Source organism: Arvicanthis niloticus, chromosome 8 (genome assembly GCF_011762505.2).
Source record: "Arvicanthis niloticus isolate mArvNil1 chromosome 8, mArvNil1.pat.X, whole genome shotgun sequence".
In the NCBI taxonomy this organism is placed as follows: domain Eukaryota; kingdom Metazoa; phylum Chordata; class Mammalia; order Rodentia; family Muridae; genus Arvicanthis; species Arvicanthis niloticus.
Window position 1 is genome coordinate 87,210,808 of NC_047665.1, and position 17,054 is coordinate 87,227,861.

A 17,054-nucleotide genomic window follows, 5' to 3' on the forward strand; every position below is an offset into this window, starting at 1 on the left:
TTTTTTTCTCTTTCTCCCTTGCATCCATTTCCTTCCCTCCTTCCTTCCTGTCTCGCTTTTCCCTTCCCCATTTCACCATGCAGCCCAATAGCCTTGGACTCAGCATCCTTCTGCTGGTCTGCCTCCCATCTTTAATAGCCATCTGAGGCCCTTAACAGACCACTAACTAAGTATCCCGTCTCCCTGCCCTCCGTGAAGAAAAATGCAGTGTTGATCTTGGGCACACTGGTCAGGGCTTCAAACAGTCAAGGGCTGAGCCCCGAGTGGTCCCTCATCTTTGTCTCTCAGATCCTGAGGGCCGGCTTTGCTCCCCAGGATCCTGTCTGCAGGTGGACAGAAGTGTGGAAACTCCCTTTGGAAGCCAAGTTCTCTGAATCTCTCCAACCTTCCTCTTCCCATTTGTTGCCCACCCCCCCACTGGCCTTTCAGTGAAGGGAAGACACTCACCCCAAGGCCTAGCATCTTGTCCCCTCCCAAGCCTGGGTCTGCTCCTATTTTGCCGTCCCAAATTATTAATTATTCCTTTAAATTATTAATTTTATGTATGTGAGTACACTGTAGCTGTCTTTAGACACACCAGAAGAGGGCATCAGATCCCATTACAGATGGTTGTGAGCCACCATGTGGTTGCTGGGAATTGAACTCAGGACCTCTGGAAAAGCAGTCAGTGCCCTTAACCGCTGAGCCATCTCTCCAGCTTCCTATTCTTATCCCTCCCCTCACAACATTGTTACCAACTGTCTCTTCATTATCCCTAAAGTTTCATCTTTCTCTTGTCCCTGTCTACATCTCAGTCCTGTCACTGCCACCTCATCTCTTTTGTCCTTAGCCCTTTTCTGTGATGTCTTGAGTTTTCTTCTCTCTGCTGGTAATGGTGAAGCAAAGGGGCTTCTTCCTAGCCCAGTGCTGGCAGATTTTTTTCTAGCCTGGAACAGTCCTTTCCTGTCTTGGCCCCAGAGTGTGCTCAGTTTTGGTGAGTGTGGACCTTGCTAAGTGAGGAGAGACTACTTTGCCCAGTATAGGCCTGGTCAGGGATCCTGGGTCTGGGCTGTGGGATCTCTATCTCTGGGAAGTGAACACATGGACGTCTTACTTTTGCTCTGTTGCTGCATAGTTTTTGTTTGACTGAGATGAAAATGTGACTGTGTAGGAGAAAAACAGAAACTATGCAGTAGGATGTGTGGGCGGGGCTGTGCTGTGTGGACAGAGTGCTGGGTTGGATGGCACTAAGGCTGGCTGAGCCGCACAGGCCCAAGCTGCTGCCTGCCTTCCTTCCTTCCTTCCTTCCTTCCTTTCTCTCTCTCTTTCTTTCTTTCACTCCAACCACCCCTGGGGTTTTGGAGACAGGGTTTCTTTGTGTAGCCCCAACTTTCCTGGAATAAGCTCTGTAGATCAGGCTGGCCCTGGACTCATAGAGACAGACCCTTTTGCCTCTGCTTCCTGAATGCTGGGGTAGAAGGTGTGCACCAGCACTGCCTGGTGGCTCTTTTCATTTGAAGGTGAGCAGTGTGTGCAGGAGTGTGAGCAGTGTGTGCAGGAGTGTGAGCACACGCATCCTTCTCTTTTTCATATATATGTTTGAGACAGTGTCTTCTTATGTAGACCAGGCTAGCCTGGAACTCACAGAGATCCATCTGCCTCAGCCTCCTGAGTGTTGGAATAAAAGGCATGTACCACCACAGCCAGTGAACAGTTAATGACTGTGGTGGTTTGAAGAAGGTTCATATATTCAGACATTTGGTACCCACTTGGAGGAGCAGTTTGGGAAAGTTATTGGAGGAGATGTGTTACTTTGTGGACTCAAAAGTGATAAGTTATTTCTCTGCCAATAAAGTGAGCCAGCCAGTTCAAGCCAGGTTAGATTATATTAAATGCAGCTGCTCCTGGGTAAGTTCACTGCCCCCAAGGACTGAGGCCAGAGAAGTCACCATGGGGGGGGGGGGTCTCTGTTAAAGAAAAGAAAGATAAAGAAAGAAAGTACAGGGCAGGAAGAGAGAGAAGGAGAAGTGGGGGAGGAGACAAAATGTCTGGACTATTGGGGAAGAGTATCTGGTGGAAGGGTAGCTCAACCCCTGGACTGGAAAGATCAGGGTTAGGGGGAGGGTATCCCAGGTTGGGACTGAGGGATGCTGGGAGAACCTAGAAGCCAGGTCTGCTTTGGTATGCAAACCGTGCAACCAGTCTCCAGTCCTAGGGTCTAAAACCAAACAAAAAGGTCACTCCTCTCCTTCCTGTTTGCAGATCACATGCAAGCTCTCAGCTAATGCTCCAGGATCATGTCTGTCTGTCTGTCTGTCTGTCTGTCTGTCTGTCTGCTGCCATGCTCCTTGCCACAATGATCATAGACTCACCCTCTGAAACTGTAACCAAACACCCAATGAAATGTTTTCATGTGTAAGGCCTCTGTCACGGTGTCTCTTCACAGCAGAAAAACAGTGACTAAGACAAGGATCTAAAACAGAGCCTCGGACAAGCTCGGAAACTAGCTGGGTAGCATAGGGACAGAGCATCTTGCCTGACAAGAAAGACAGCATAGCCGGGCAGTGGTGGTGAGTTCGAGGCCAGTCTGGTCTACAAAGTGAGTTCCAGGACAGCCAGGGCTACACAGAGAAACCCTGTCTCGAAAAACAAAACAAAAAAACAAACAAAAAAAAAGAGAAAGCCGCCAGCATAGTAATGGGAACATCTCCAGGCAGGAGCCAGGAAACTAATGAGGTCAACATAGAATTAAAACATCATAGAACAACCCTCAGATAAATTTTCCACCCAAAAGTTCCCTTTTGTGTCCTCTAAAACCGCTTCCCACTGCGTTGTTCTAGTAAAGGGTTATCTGTTCTGTTGAGCTCAGTTTACGCTGTCTTTTATTTTCATGTTGCCTTCATCAATCCAGATCTAACACCCACCCCACCCTGCTTAAGATAGGGGCTCACTGGCTGGCTTGGAACCCACAGAGATCCAACTGCCGCTGCCTCCCAGGTGATTTAGCATGTGCTACCACATCCTAAGGTTTGGTTTTCTTCTGGCAATATTGGGCACCAACCTTGCAAGTGCTCTACCGCTAAGCCACATTCCCAGCCCCTCACTAGGGGATCCTAGGCAGGGGCTCAGTAGTTGAGTGACACCTCTACTGGTTGCTCGGATTAAATGAGAAACAAGTTTTACCCCTTTAAGGGTGTCCCCAGCACCCAGGCATCAGGATGCTCACATCATCATTGTCATTGTTGTCTGAGTCTGGAGGCTACAAATCTACCAGGCCCAGGGCCTCCCATGCTCTGTGACTCTGAGTGACAGGAAGAAACTCTTTGAGGGCAGTGGCCTCTGTTATCATGCTCTGGAGGCCTGGGCAAGGGGATCTGGCTTTTCTGCCCAGGGTTCTCACACTGGAAATCCTAAATATTTACACTTGCCGTGCTCCCAGGCTCCATCCATGCTCTGGGGGATGGGTGGTTTCCAAGTCTTCTCTCAGCTTCTGTCCTTTCAGCCTCCTGTACCCAGAGGCCCTCCGGGTCCTTCATCCTGGTCCTTCAGGCCTTCCTCAGATTTTGTTGGCTTGCCGCAAACCTCATTGGAGCCAGCATCTGGGCCGCAAACCTCATTGGAGCCAGCATCTGGGCCGTGACAGGTGAGAGTGGGTAGGAGTGGACGCAGGTAAATGCTGTTTGTAGAGTGCATCTGGTCTTGATTGTGTGTATGTATGTATGTTGTATGTGTGTGTACGTGCACCTGTGTGCGTATGTATGTGTGCATGTGTGTGTACATTTGTGGGGGGGATGGGGTGGCTCCCAGGCCTCTCCTTTACTCCAAGCTTGCCAGTGAAAGCAGCCACATGTGCCAAAGAGAAGACTCTGCCCAGTGCTTGGAAGCGGCCGCCGTGGCTAACGCACCTTTCCTCTAGCTCAGAAGTTTCCACGATTCTCTGTGCTTCGGAGCATAGCCTGAAGAGTGCTCCAATTTGGTGCCTTCCTGTCTCCCGGCCCCTTTTATGCCACCCTCACAGGCCTCTTTGCTATTTATTTTTTTCAGCACATCTGAAATGAGATCCAATCCCAGGACCTTTGCACTCATGGTTCCTTCTGAGCAGGTCCAAGTGTGTGACCCTGAGTGCCTGGGAGTGGTGGCATGGGGTCATGGGTGTGAATTCTGCGGGGCAGGAGTAGGGAGTCATGACTATTAACCTGGCTGAAGACAGTGTGTGAAGCATGGCATGGTGGCACACACAGACCATCTAGGGAGGGAGAGGCTCAGGTAGGATCCCAACCTAGTTCGCTAACAACCTGGGCTTCATAGTGACACCATGTTTCAAACTAGAAATGAGGGTCCCAGCATGAGTGAGGTCTACGGTTCCTGCACGCCCTGGCTCCCACGCAAAATGGAGGTGTTTCTCCTTAAGTGGGAGCCACCGAAGGTTCTGAGGGGAGAGGTGACCAGAAACGAGAGTGGAGAGGGATTTGGGATGTAAACAGATGCTGGTTGTTGTATGAGCTATGGTAAACCGACAATCTGCGCTGCGAGTTGCAGCTCTGTCATGGAGCACTACCGTGGGAGGTGAAGCCCAGGGATCAATACTATAGTCCTCCTTGGCTACCCGGGAGCTTTGGGACCCGTCTAAGCTAAAACAGTAGTCTTCTTCCTCTTCACTGCAGGTGGAGGCCATGGGAACAGCCGGGCTGCGCAAGCTGCAGCTACTGCTCCTGCTGGGCGCTTGGAGGGCGCTTGGAGGTGCCGCGCGATGCCGCGTCACCCTGGTTTTGTCCCAGCAGAAGGCGACTGGTGCCGTCTGCAGGAGCTCAGAAGTCACCCAAGACAGCGAACTGGCCACGCTACGCATGCGCCTGGGTCGCCACGAGGAGCTGCTGCGCGCGCTGGAAAAGCGCGCGGCGGAGAGTGGTGCGCTCGCGGGCGAGGTGCGCGCGCTGCGAGAACACAGTCTCAGCCTGAACACGCGCCTGGGCCAGCTGCGCACGCAACTGAAGCAGGAGGAGGGGGCGGAGCCTGACCTGGGGGCGGAGCCTGCTGCCGCGCTTGGTTTGCTCGCGGAGCGCGCGCTGGACGCTGAGGCCGAAGCGCGCCGGACGACCGCGCGCCTGCAGCAGCTGGACGCACAGCTCCGTGAGCATGCGCAGCTCATGAGCCAGCATAGCAGCCTCCTTGGTCGCCTGCAACGCGCGTGCGCGGGCCCGGACCGGGGACAGCAGCAGGTAGCTGTGCGGTGTCAGGGGCACTACCCACTGCTCATCAGAGTGAATGTTTGGGGAGAGCCTCACCCACTGCACGAAAATATTCACAGCGCCTAGGCTTACATGCACTATCATCATACACAAAGATTTCTTTTCTTTCTTCTTCTTCTTCTTCCTCCTCCTCCTCCTCCTCCTCCTCCTCCTCCTCCTCCTCCTCCTCCTCCTCCTCCTCCTCCTCCTCCTCTTCCTCTTCTTCTTCTTCTTCTTCTTCTTCTTCTTCTTCTTCTTCTTTTTTTTTTTTTTTTTTTAGTTTTACTAGACAGGGTTTCTCTTTGTAGTCCTTGCTGTCCTGGAACTCACTTTGTAGACCTGGCTGACTTTGAACACAGAGATCCACTCACCTCTGCCTCCCACGTGTTGGGATTAAAGGCGTGCGCCACCACAACAGGCTTGCATATCCTTTAAGGATTTGTTTTCATCTTAATGTGCATGGACCCATGTATGTCTGCATGTGTGTTTGTGCACTACGCGTGTATACAGGCCAAAAATGATCTGGAAGTGGAGTTATAGATGACTGTGACCCACCTTATGTGTGCTAGGAATTGAACCTGGGTCCTCTGGAAGAATAACCAGTGCTCTTAACTGGTGAGCCAGCTCTCCAGTCCCTAAGACAATATATTCTTGTAACTACATAAGACTTCTGAATTTTGGGCTATTTCTGTCATCAGCCTTTTTGGTTTTGTGTGCTTGTTTTTCGTTTTTTTTGTTTTTGTTTTTTTGTTTTGTTTTGAGACAGGGTTTCTCTGTGTAGCCATGGCTGTCACGGAACTCATTTTGTAGACCAGACTGGCCTTGAACTTACAGAGATCTGCGTATGTCTGCCTCCTGACTGCTAGGATTAAAGGCAGGCGCCACTACTGCCTGGCTTTTTTTTTTTTTTTTTTTAATTGAAATAGGGTCTCGTGTAGCCCAGGCTGGGTTCCAGCTCCTTGTGTAGCTGAGTACGACCTTGATTCTCATGTTCTGCCTCCTCAGTGCAAATGACAGACATGGGACAACAGCCTGGTTGACTGGTTTTTCATTCCTCTTGGTTTTGGGGTCCCTGGGACCTCCTGTATGTGAGATTACTGTTCTCCCGTTGAACCACACCCCCAGCATCGGGCCTGAATTTTGCATTAGTGATGGTTCTGTAGATTTTCCTAAATTGTCCCAGGTCCATGTGCACCTGCTCAGCAGTGAAGCTGTGATCAGCAGCAGGCTGGGAAGCGGCCCAGCTTTCTCTGAGCTCAAAAATGCAGAGTGAGGGGAACATGGTGTCACACACCTGAAATCCCCAGCTCGGAGGAGGCAGAGGCAGGAGGGTGTTACAAGTTCCAGGCTAGCTAGTTGGAGTGAGACCCTTCTCAAACAAACAAACAAAAAAACAACAGCAAGATAAAGCCGGGCTGGGAGATGGCTGGGTTTGGAAGAGTGCTTTCTATGCTAGCACGGGGGCCTAAGTTCCATCCCCAGCACCGTGGAAGCCTGGGCCAGCCTGCATGTGCTCTGTCTGCTCCAGTGCTGTGCTGGGCAGACAGGCTGACTGTAGCTTGCTGGCTGTCAGGCTAGCTCAAGCGCAGTTAGAGACCCTGTCTCAAAGGAACAGGGAGGGTGGCAGAGCAGGACAACCAACCACCTCCTTTGCCTTCTGTGCTTTCCTTAGGATGGGCGGTAAAGCTGAGACACCGCTCCGCCCGACTTTGTTTATCTGGTAGGGGATTTGATCTATGGTCCCTGCCTATCCCACCCCCTATGCCAGGGAATATCTGGCCTCCTGAGCTGAGGGGTTAATGTAATTATGTCTGACTGTGTGGCCCCAGGTCCTGCCACTGCCCCTGGTGCCTTTGGTTCCTCTGAGTCTAGTGGGCAGTGCCAGCAACACCAGCAGGAGGCTGGACCAAACTCCAGAGCACCAGAGAGAGCAGAGCTTGAGACAGCAGGGGCCTCCATCTTCTCCGCTGCCCACAGGGCACCTTGCTGTCCCCACCAGGCCAGTGGGTAAGTCAAAGCAAGCCTGCTGGTGTGTGTGTAAGAGATGAGGACTCAGGGGTGCCAGTGCCTTTCGGATAAATGGGAACACTAGAGTCAGGACTTGGCTGAGGACTAGAGGAAATGACATTTTTATTCCGATGAGGGGATAAGAAAAGACTATTAGTCTGTGAGAAGAACAGGCTGGTGATGCGCTTCAGTGGTAGAGCACCCAGGTCTTCCGTTGCCTTCCAACAGTACAGAAGCAAACAAGACCAATCCTCTCGCCCACTAGGAAGAGAAAATAGGCATGTGGGCACTCTTTCTTTTTAACAGGGTTTTTCTGTGTAGTCTTGGCTGTCCTGGAACTCACTCTTTAGACTGGCTGGGATTAAAGCCGTGTGCCACCACAGGGGGCACTCTTATTCTGATGAGGGCATGAGAGACTAGGACTGCTACTTTGGTGAGAAGTTGGCGTAGGGTCATGTGTATTCAGGAGACTGGTAAGGAAATGGTTCTTCCTCAGGTACAGACAGAAGATGACTTTTATTTGGGTAAGGGGACCGTTAGGAACCATCCAGTAAGGGGTTGGTTGGTTCAGGCTGTCCCTTGCCAACCAGGTCCATGGAGGGATTGTGCAGAGGCTCACGGGGCAGGTCACTGGCAGAGTGGAGTGTATGAACTTCGGCTGGGCCGTCGTGTGGTGTCCGTGTGGTGTGAACAGCAGCAGGAGGGTGGAGGCTGGACCGTCATCCAGAGGCGGCAGGATGGCTCTGTCAACTTCTTCACCAACTGGCAGCACTACAAGGTGTGTGCTTGGGGTGGGGGGTGATGGAGACTGCTGGGCAGAGAGGATGGCTATCCTCTTCCTCCCTGCCCTTCCAGGTGGGCTTTGGGCGGCCGGACGGAGAGCACTGGCTGGGCTTGGAGCCCGTGCATCAAGTGACTAGCCGTGGGGACCACGAGCTGCTGATACTCCTAGAAGACTGGGGGGGCCGTGGGGCACGCGCCCACTATGACAGCTTCTCCTTGGAACCCGAGAGTGACCACTACCGTCTGCGGCTTGGCCAGTACCATGGTGATGCTGGAGATTCCCTCTCCTGGCACAATGACAAACCTTTCAGCACTGTGGATAGGGACAGAGACTCATATTCGGGTAAGGAGGGCTTTTATTCTGGTGGGAGGGCAGGGAGGTGGGACTGCAGTAAAGCTGGGTTTTCCCTTTGGGGAGGATGGAGAGGTCTCAGCAGTTAGGAGCACGTACTGTTCCTCCTGGGCTCGGTTCTCAGCACCCATACTAGGCAGTTCTCAACAGCCTGTAACTTGAATGCCAGGAGATCTGACACTTGTAGCCTCTGTGGGCATCTACATTAAAAATAAATGCCAAATTTCCTTTCTGGTGAACTGGGTATGGTGGTACAGGGCTGCAGTCCCAGCTCCAGGAGGAGAAGGGCTGAGGGGCAGGAATCTCAGGTCATCCTCGGGAATAGCAAGCTCAAAGTCAGCCTGGGCTCCACGATACCGTCTCAGAAAGAAACACCTCTAAGGTTAAGAACATCAGAATAAGGCGGCTTCTCTGCCAGAGAACAAGGGGCTTTTATTCTGATAGGGGAGCAGGGAGCCCAGAGTTCTTCTCTGCTGACTAAAAGATGTAGGCACTCTGTTTAGAGGGTGGGAGGACAGAGCTGGGCCTTCCTGTATACTCTACCAGTGAGCTATATCCCCAGTCTTTGTATATTTTTGAGACAGGATCTCACTGAGGAGCCCAGGCTGGTCTGAAACTCCAGACCCTCTTGCTTCTGTCTCCCGTGTACTGAGATTACAGGTGTGCACCAGCACACCTGTAATAAACCTAGAAAGGAAAGAGAAGCCTTTTCCTCTAAAAGAATGAATGATAGATCATTACTTTGCAGAAAATATGGGCAAGGCATGCCTCTTATTTTGGTGAGGAGATGGGGAATTAAGGCTATTACTCTGAAGAAGAAAGTGAGAAGCCAGAGCCTTTTATTTTGGTGAAGAGATGGAGTATCAGGGCTTCTACTCAATAAGATAGGGAAGGTTGAGGAATGCTTGCAAAAGCTTTGCACAAAGAAGTGCTGGTAGAGACTTTTATTTTGGTGGGAAAATATACTCTCTCTCTCTCCCCTCAGGTAACTGTGCCCTGTACCATCGTGGGGGCTGGTGGTACCATGCCTGTGCCCACTCCAACCTCAATGGTGTATGGTATCATGGAGGTCATTACCGGAGCCGATACCAAGACGGGGTCTACTGGGCCGAGTTCCGTGGTGGGGCGTACTCTCTGAAGAAGGCTGTTATGTTAACCCGGCTTGTACGGTTGTGACTGTCCCATGAGTACCCCCAAGGAAGTTGCCATCTCCTTGAGCTGGTATCTTATAGCAACATGAGGTGTCCACACACTGTGTCTTTCCTTCCTGTGTGCACCTAGCCAGGTTCACTCTCGGGGCCCACCATCCTCCTCCTCTTCTTCTTCCTCCTCTTCCTCCTTCAGGTCCTCAAGGATGAGGTGGTCCAGGTCATCCAGGAGGCCTCCTTGGCTCAGGCACGTGGCCACCGTGGAGCCGCTGCTGATGTGGGGGTTGCTAGGGTGCAGCACTTTGGGGAGGTGGTTCTGCTTACGGCTCTTGGGGTGGGCACAGGAGGTCCCAGGCACATGGGGCTCTAGAGGAAGGAGAGTCACCGAGGTCCTATGAGGCCGTGGAGGTAGAGGGGACTGGGGCTCTGTGAGGAGACCCACTGGAGCCAAATGACCCAAGGTCAGAGGTCATAAAATCTACAGGTGTTGAAACTCTTTATGGAGGTGGGAACTTGGCCACAAAAACAGACTCACGGGTCGTGGGGACCACGGGTCTAGCAGGCTGGACACCACAGAGCTGCTGGAAAAACCATGGGAGGAGGGAGGAGCCAGTTCTAGGGAACCATAGAGGACTGGTGGGAGGAGGGAGCAGCTCCGGGGGTCCATACGCAGGGGATGCAGAATGTAGGGTGTGCACCAGGGCCTCACCTCTCCGATTGTAGCAATCTGCTGCTGAGCACGAGTGGGTGTGTGTGCTGCGACGATCCAGGTCACGGTCCCAGCGCGGGGGCAGGATCCGAGTGGGATACACAGGGAAGCCGCACCCGTAGCAGGGTGATGGGGACCCCATCTGTGCCCAGCCCCTGGGGGCCAGCAGGGCTGTGAGGGGCTGAGGGGATGGCTGGGCACACCCCCAGGGGAGGGGACTAGGCGGGGATTGGGCTGAGGGTGGGCTGGGCTGGGGCAGGGCTGAGGGTGGGCTGGGGTCCGGGCCCTCACCGGAAGTTGTGGCGACACTTTGGGCAGTGGAACTCTGCCAGGCCCCACATCTTGTCGGCTGGCACTGGTTCATAACGCTTTCGACACTTGCGACACCGTGACACCTAAGAAAGTGGGAGGAGCCCATAGCCGTCAGGGTCAACGTGCAGGGCTCGGGCAAGTCTCACTTGGTCCAGGCCAGCTTTCAACTGCTGGTCCTCCTGCCTCCACCTCTCAAGTGCTAGGAAGACAGGCCCGTGGTGCTGGGGAGGGAACCAATGGCTTCATGAATGCTAGGTGGCCCCTGTACTAATGGAGCTGCAGCCTCAGTTTTTATCAGAAGCACACTAATAATCAAGCGGTTAGGAAGCCAAGCCAGGCATGGTGGCGCACGCCTTTAATCCCAGCACTCAGGCAGAGGCAGGTGGATCTCTGAGTTCCAGGCCAGCCAGGACTATACAGAGAGACTGTAGAGCTTAGAGAGCCAGATTGGGGTTTGATAGGCGTCAAAACCAAAAGTTTTAAGTTCTTAAGTTCAAGGATATTGAAGTTGAGCTTGTGTGGCATGCATGAAGCCCCTGGTTTCACATGAACCAGGTGTGGAGGCAGAAGGATGAGGGGTTCAAGGTCATCCTCAGCTATAGATTGAGTCTGAGACCAGCTTGGGCTATGTGAGAGACTCTCACAAAACAAAACAAGGGGCTAGGCGGTGATGGAGTATGCCTTTAATCTTAGCACTGGGGGGTTTGGGAGGAAGGCAGATCAATCTCTGACTAACAGGCTAGCCTGGTCTACAAAGCAAGTTCCAGGACAGCCAAGGATACACAGTGAAACCCTATCTCAAAAAAACAAGAAACAAACAAACAAATACCAAAGTAAACCAAAGCAAACCAGGGGGCTGGGGAGATGGGTCAATGGTTAAGAGCACTTGTTACTCTTGCAGAAGATCCGGGTTCAGTTCCCTGCACCCATGTGGCACTATGGTACAGACATACATATGTGCAGAATACTAATATACATAAAAACACTTAAAATGAATAAAAATAAACACAAAAGGAAAGAGGTGGAGAGATGGCTCTGTGGGCAAAGTGGGCTGTGCTCATGGAACTGAGTTTAATCCATAGCACACATAGAAGAGCCAGGCATGGCTAAATGCGCTTATAACTCTAGTCCCAGGGACGCTGAGTCAGGAGGCTTCCTGGGCCATGCTGGTCAACACAGTAACTGATGAGCCCCAGGGTTCAGTGAGAGGCCCTGTCTCAAAAAATAAGTTGGAAGGCAACTGAGAAACACTACTACCACAAACTCTGGCCTCCACTTACACATGTACGTGTCCATACACACACACACACACACACACACACACACACACACACACACACACACACACAAAACACCCCTCCCCCCCCAGTTGATGCTCTCCAGTTAGAAACATAATTTCTGGTCATGAGTGGGGTATAGGAAGGAACCAAGCTAAGTCTGGGCTATCACCTCTTTCCTCTGGGGCACACGGCGCCACCACACATGGTCACAGGAGGAGCAGGCAAACTGTCGGTCCACGGCAGGGATGAGGTCATCTTGGGCTCTTTGGAACATTCGAAGATTGGCTTGCGTCAGGGGCAACAGAGAGGTGGCTACTGCCTGCAACGTGGATGAACGTGGACAAAAAGGTCACCTCTGCCTCTGGACCCCACAGAGAACACAGCATCACTCCTGCCCCGGGGACACTGTCTGCCCTGTGTCTCCTCCATCCACACCCATCCCAGTCACCAACACACCTGGATATCTTGGTCTTGCTTCATGTCCTCTGGTGGGTCCTGAGGGGAGACACAAAGAAAAGGGCAGAAACCAGAAATACTCTCAGGGTGCTAAACCCATGTTTGGTGGTGGGTGGGGAGCCCCTGCATGGAGACAGAACCCTGGCTCTATATAGCTCTAGCAGAGATAAAACATTGTCACCTGTGTTGAGAGCTCTCCAGTTAGTCACTGGAGCTGGGTCTGGTGACACAAGCCACTTGGGAGGATGAGGCAGGAGGATGACACGTAATAGAGAAGGCTGGGGGCATGGGTTAGCATTAGAGTCCTTGCCTACTCGATGAAGTCCCAAGTTCAATCCCTAGCACTGTAAAAATAGACAAAAGCACGATGTCCCAAACGTCCTTGAGAACTGGATACACTTGCTATTCTCATTTCCTAGATGGCCCAGAATCTGAATTCACTCAGTGACCATGGCCCATGGAACCCAGGGTCCTGCATGACCTCCCAGAGGCCACATATGTGACACCTGGCCTCTGATGCCACATGGTTTTAAAGACTTAAAAAAATTTAAAATGCATGTATGTATGTCTCTCCCCATGTGCATGTACACCTGTGCAGTGCCCCATGGAGCCCAGAAGAGGGCGTCAGATCCCTTGGAACTGGAGTGGTTGTGAGCTGTCGCATTTTGGTGCTGGGATCCTCCATGAGAGCAGTCAGTGCTCTTAACAACTCAGCCATCTCTCTGCCCCTTGGCCACATGGCTTTAAAAAGCTGTAGGCTTTGGTGCCTACAAACAGCTGGCTGCAAGTCTGATTGGCTGCTCAGTTGCTCCCTGATTCGGGATGGTGGGCAATCCTTGTCTCTCTTTGAGGGGCCGCACAGAGCCCAAGCTTCATTCCAAGTGGCTGGAGTTTGAATCCCTGAAGTTAACTGCTGGTCTGGGAACCTGGTGAATGTCACGACCCTGGGTTGTGCTTTTGTGTAACTGGATTGCCTCCTGGGACCACGAGGAGGGGTATGAAATGAACCAAGGCCTGGAGGTCTGCCCCAGGGTCGCTCTCCATGAAGGCTACTTCCTGCTATTATTATTTTATCATATTGTTTATAGCCCTAAACCTAAACAATATTATTGGTAGGAGTCTTTTAGATGCCCAGCACGGTGGTGCACGCCTTGATTCCCAGCTCTTGGTAAGTAATGGCAAGTGGATCTCTATGAATTTAAAGCTAGCTTGGCCTATCTAGTGAATCTCAGAGCAGTCCAGGGCTGGGCTACATAAAGACTCCGTCTTTACAAAACAAAACTCTGGTATGTCTTTCAGGCAAATCGAATGCACAGGGTACTAGCTACAGAAGCTGAGAAGGGAAACAACCATACTGCCTGATTCCTTCATCTCCCCATCCAGGCGTCTTTTCTCCCCAGGTCTGCCCAGCCCAGCTTTTCTTCTAGTGCAAGGGAGAGTTGCCTTGAGCCTTCTTCAACATCCAGGACTTCCTTATCCTACTGCCCTGTCTCCTCCATTGGAGATAATCAGCACGTAATGAGCACCTACTGTTTGCAGGGTGCTTGAGAAAGAGAGGGGCCCTAGATGGTGAGGTGGGCACTTGTAGCATTGATCTGTTCTTTCTACCCAAGAGAAATGGGGATCCCCCCCCCCCCGCTTCCTTTGAGGAGAGGGGAGGATAGGTTACCTGAGCGTCCAAATCGTTGCTCAGCTCCTGTCCGTCTTTCTGCTTGACACCTAGCGAGAGAATATGGGAGGGGCTCTTGAGCGGTGTAGGAGTTCCAGGCGGTGGAGAGCCAGGGTCGCTAAAGCGCTACAGCGATTCTTAAACCACACCCACTCAATGTTCCCCCAGGGCTGACTCACCATACACGATAGAGCGCCCAACTCCGGTGTGGTCGCTGCCAAACTTCCTCATAAGAGCCCCTGCTTTCTTGGGGGACACTTTTCCATGAAACTTCTCCCGGAGGCGCCTGACGCTCTTCTCCAACTGGGATGGAGGGGGGATGAGTTCTGATGTCGGGGGCGACGGGAAGCAGCGCCTGCACCTTCATACTCCTGAACTTGACCCTGGCTTCTGGCCTCCGCATCCCCATCCCCCCCCACCTCCCTTTAAGCCATTTCCTGGAAAAATCCAAAGTTCTCCAGGCATTGGGGGATGGTGGAGACTGCGGTGCGTCCCAGCCTCCCCGGTGCGAATTTGGGGTCTGGCGGTGTGCGTGTGTGGCAGGATGCAGGCCAGGTTACCCCTTTTCCTTCTGACCTCTCACCCTACAGTCCCACTGTGCCTAGGGATGGAGGAGGGAGACAACCCAGGGCGCAGGGGTGTTCCTGGGGCCCTTTCCGCGCGGCTGGTCGCCGGTGGCGCGGCTGTCCTACCTCCACGCCATCCTGAGCCATGGTGGCCGGAGAACACCTGGCCGCGCCTGGGTCCGGGCCTCGGAAGCTTGGGTGGCGTCGGCGCAGCTCCGCCTCCCTCGGGCCCCTCTTTCAGTTTCGTTTCTGCGGGAAGCTGAGGACCCTGAGGAGACCCCGCCCAGACCTTGCGGCCACGCGTCTGTTTGCGCGCCTTGTAGTGCTCCCGGCTGGTGCTCCCAGGCCTCGGCGCGCGCCTCACCGCGTCCTGCGCAGCAGCGCGGCCGGGCCGGGGATGCAGCGCGCGGCCTCTGCAGTCGGTCACATGTCCCCACGCTGCGCGGGGTCCGCGTCTTCACGTCCCCCGTGGGGGCGGAGCCGCACCGCAGCTCGGTGCTCCCGCGCTGCTCCTCCTATGCAGAACCCGAAGCTTCTTCGGACCCCCGGGGCCCTTTGCTATGCTCAGCAGTTCTAACCCCTATGGCTTCTCTCTCTCTCTAGTTCCCCTAATCCCAGCCTCAGTTTCCTCCTCTGTAAAATGGTCATGCAAGATGGGCATGGTGACACACACCTGTCACTCCAGCATTTGGAAGGTGGACGCAAAAAGATCAGGAGTTCAAGGCTGTCCTAGTTTCAAAAAAGAAAAAAAAAAGGAGGGGGGATTTGAGGAAACACCCTAGGACAAAATGAAAGAACTTTTTTTTTTTTCAAGCTTTACAGGCTTCTCCAGAGAATGGGCTCCAGATTCTAAGAGGCCTTGGTTCTCGCCACCCCGATTTAAATACCTTCTTCCCAGTGAACCTCTTCGTTGCCCCTTTTGGTACAGGGGTTGGGTCTCACTATGGTCCAGGAGCACAGAACTCTTTGGTGGGTCGTTTGGCTCCCATCACCAAGAAGGTGGATGCCACAGGTGTGGATAATGGTGGTTTAACGGTGAACCGGAAACTAACACCAGAGGAGGGGGAAATGGAAACTGATCTACCCTCCCCCTCAGCCTCTTTCTCAGGGCCCCATAGTTTCAATGGTGGCCACTATACTCCAGGTTACTCTGGAACTTTCTATGTAGCTGAGGATGACTTTGAACTCACCATCCTCCTGCTTCCACCTTCTGAATGCTGGGGTTCTCATTGTATAGCCCAGGCTGTCCTTAAATGTATGGTATGGTGGTCCTCCAGCCTTAGTCTCCCTAGTACTGAGATTACAGCTGTGAGCCACCATGCTTGGTTTTCCAGGGGAATTAATTAATGTCACTTAGCACAGTGTGGGACATAGACATTGCATCAGTTACTGGGTGACCTTTGAAGTGTCATGCAGGTTGGAGGCAGAGTAAAAATGTGAAGAAAAACAGACTCCTGGCTCCTAACAGCCTCGTAGACTTCTGGTTTCAAGGAATTCACATTGTAAATCATGAGGGAAGCAGGCTCTGGTTTCCATGCAAGGAACACCTCCAAATGGATAGTTATCAATAAGTTATACTGGAATACTATAGCTATTATGGAAAATGGGATAAAAGTTCCTCACAGAATAGAATGAGCATAAAATCTGTCAACTATTGGGGAATAAACCTGTAGGAAAGGAGACCAGCATGTTAATGAGTGCCCAAAGCTCCTGCCTGTGTGCATCGTGGCATTGTTCACAACAGCCAAGACATAGACTCAAATGTGCATTAATAGGTAAATGGATAAAGGAAATGTATTGTGTACACACCATGGAGTATTACCCACAAGAAAGAGGCTTATTTGCTTACTTGCTGTAATAGGCTGGAGGGCATTATGTCAAGGTGCATAAGACCTCAGTGAGTGAAGACTAAAGACATTGTTGGAGAAGCAGAGAGGGGCAGGGGGGAGGTCGGAAGGTGAGAAGTGCCTGGTCAAGGGTTACAGTGTTACAGTTTGAATGCAAGAGTAAATTCCATTGGGCTGACTGGGTTAAGGGCAGCCCAGGACTGTTTCAAAATAGCTAGAAGAGACCCTGCAGAGTAACAGGAAGAAACATCTGTTTGTTGTGGTGGCCAGGTTAATATGCTATTTCTATCATTATTCCATGGTCACTGGTTGCAAAATGTTACACTGTAGCCCCCAAAGTGTGCAAATATGTGCCAATCAAAAGTAAAAATCAGACCTAAGAGGTGGTGGTGCACGCTTTTAATCCCAGCACTCCAGAGGCAAGTGGATCTCTGTGAGTTTGAGGCCACCTTGGTCTACAAAGCGAGTTCTAGGCTAGCCAGGACTACACAGAGAGATTCTGTCTTGAAAAAAAACCAAAAACAACAATAACAACAACAACAACAACCAAAACCAAAACCAATAAGTAATTAATTACTTATTACAATTAGTAAGTAAGTGAATAAATAACATTAAAAAAATAAAAAGTAATAAAAATCAGGCCAGGCTGTAGCTCAGTTGGTAGAGCACTTGTCCCTCTGTCTTCAATCCCTGGCACCTCATGACCTGGTGGCATAGT

The 17,054-nt window shown here is 52.0% G+C and overlaps 2 protein-coding genes across 2 annotated transcripts; one reads left to right on the plus strand and one right to left on the minus strand.

The window, feature by feature from the left end:
• Positions 1-3,481: 3,481 nt before the first annotated feature.
• Angptl6 (angiopoietin like 6) lies at positions 3,482-9,601 on the plus strand. Its single transcript, XM_034511044.2, has 6 exons — positions 3,482-3,622; positions 4,644-5,198; positions 7,037-7,214; positions 7,805-7,992; positions 8,070-8,340; positions 9,335-9,601. Exons 2-6 carry the CDS (start codon positions 4,653-4,655, stop codon positions 9,523-9,525), a joined length of 1,374 nt encoding a protein of 457 aa, XP_034366935.1. The 5' UTR covers positions 3,482-3,622; positions 4,644-4,652; the 3' UTR covers positions 9,526-9,601.
• Shfl (shiftless antiviral inhibitor of ribosomal frameshifting) lies at positions 9,172-14,931 on the minus strand. Its single transcript, XM_034511046.2, has 8 exons — positions 14,616-14,931; positions 14,103-14,226; positions 13,924-13,973; positions 12,255-12,293; positions 11,968-12,117; positions 10,498-10,601; positions 10,207-10,361; positions 9,172-9,863 (listed from the first exon to the last, which is right to left on the minus strand). Exons 1-8 carry the CDS (start codon positions 14,634-14,636, stop codon positions 9,637-9,639), a joined length of 870 nt encoding a protein of 289 aa, XP_034366937.1. The 5' UTR covers positions 14,637-14,931; the 3' UTR covers positions 9,172-9,636.
• Between the last annotated feature and the right edge of the window lie 2,123 nt (positions 14,932-17,054).

Excerpts from the sequence above, each read along its gene's own strand:
- Angptl6 (XM_034511044.2), top strand. The coding sequence starts at position 4,653 with ATGGGAACAGCCGGGCTGCGCAAGCTGCAGCTACTGCTCCTGCTGGGC. Across the intron at positions 5,199-7,036 it reads CGGACCGGGGACAGCAGCAG|GTCCTGCCACTGCCCCTGGT; the intron begins GTAGCTGTGCGG and ends GTGTGGCCCCAG. Across the intron at positions 8,341-9,334 it reads GGACAGAGACTCATATTCGG|GTAACTGTGCCCTGTACCAT; the intron begins GTAAGGAGGGCT and ends CTCTCCCCTCAG.
- Shfl (XM_034511046.2), bottom strand. The coding sequence starts at position 14,636 with ATGGCTCAGGATGGCGTGGAG. Across the intron at positions 13,974-14,102 it reads TGGGCGCTCTATCGTGTATG|GTGTCAAGCAGAAAGACGGA; the intron begins GTGAGTCAGCCC and ends TTCTCTCGCTAG. Across the intron at positions 9,864-10,206 it reads AGATTGCTACAATCGGAGAG|AGCCCCATGTGCCTGGGACC; the intron begins GTGAGGCCCTGG and ends TCCTTCCTCTAG.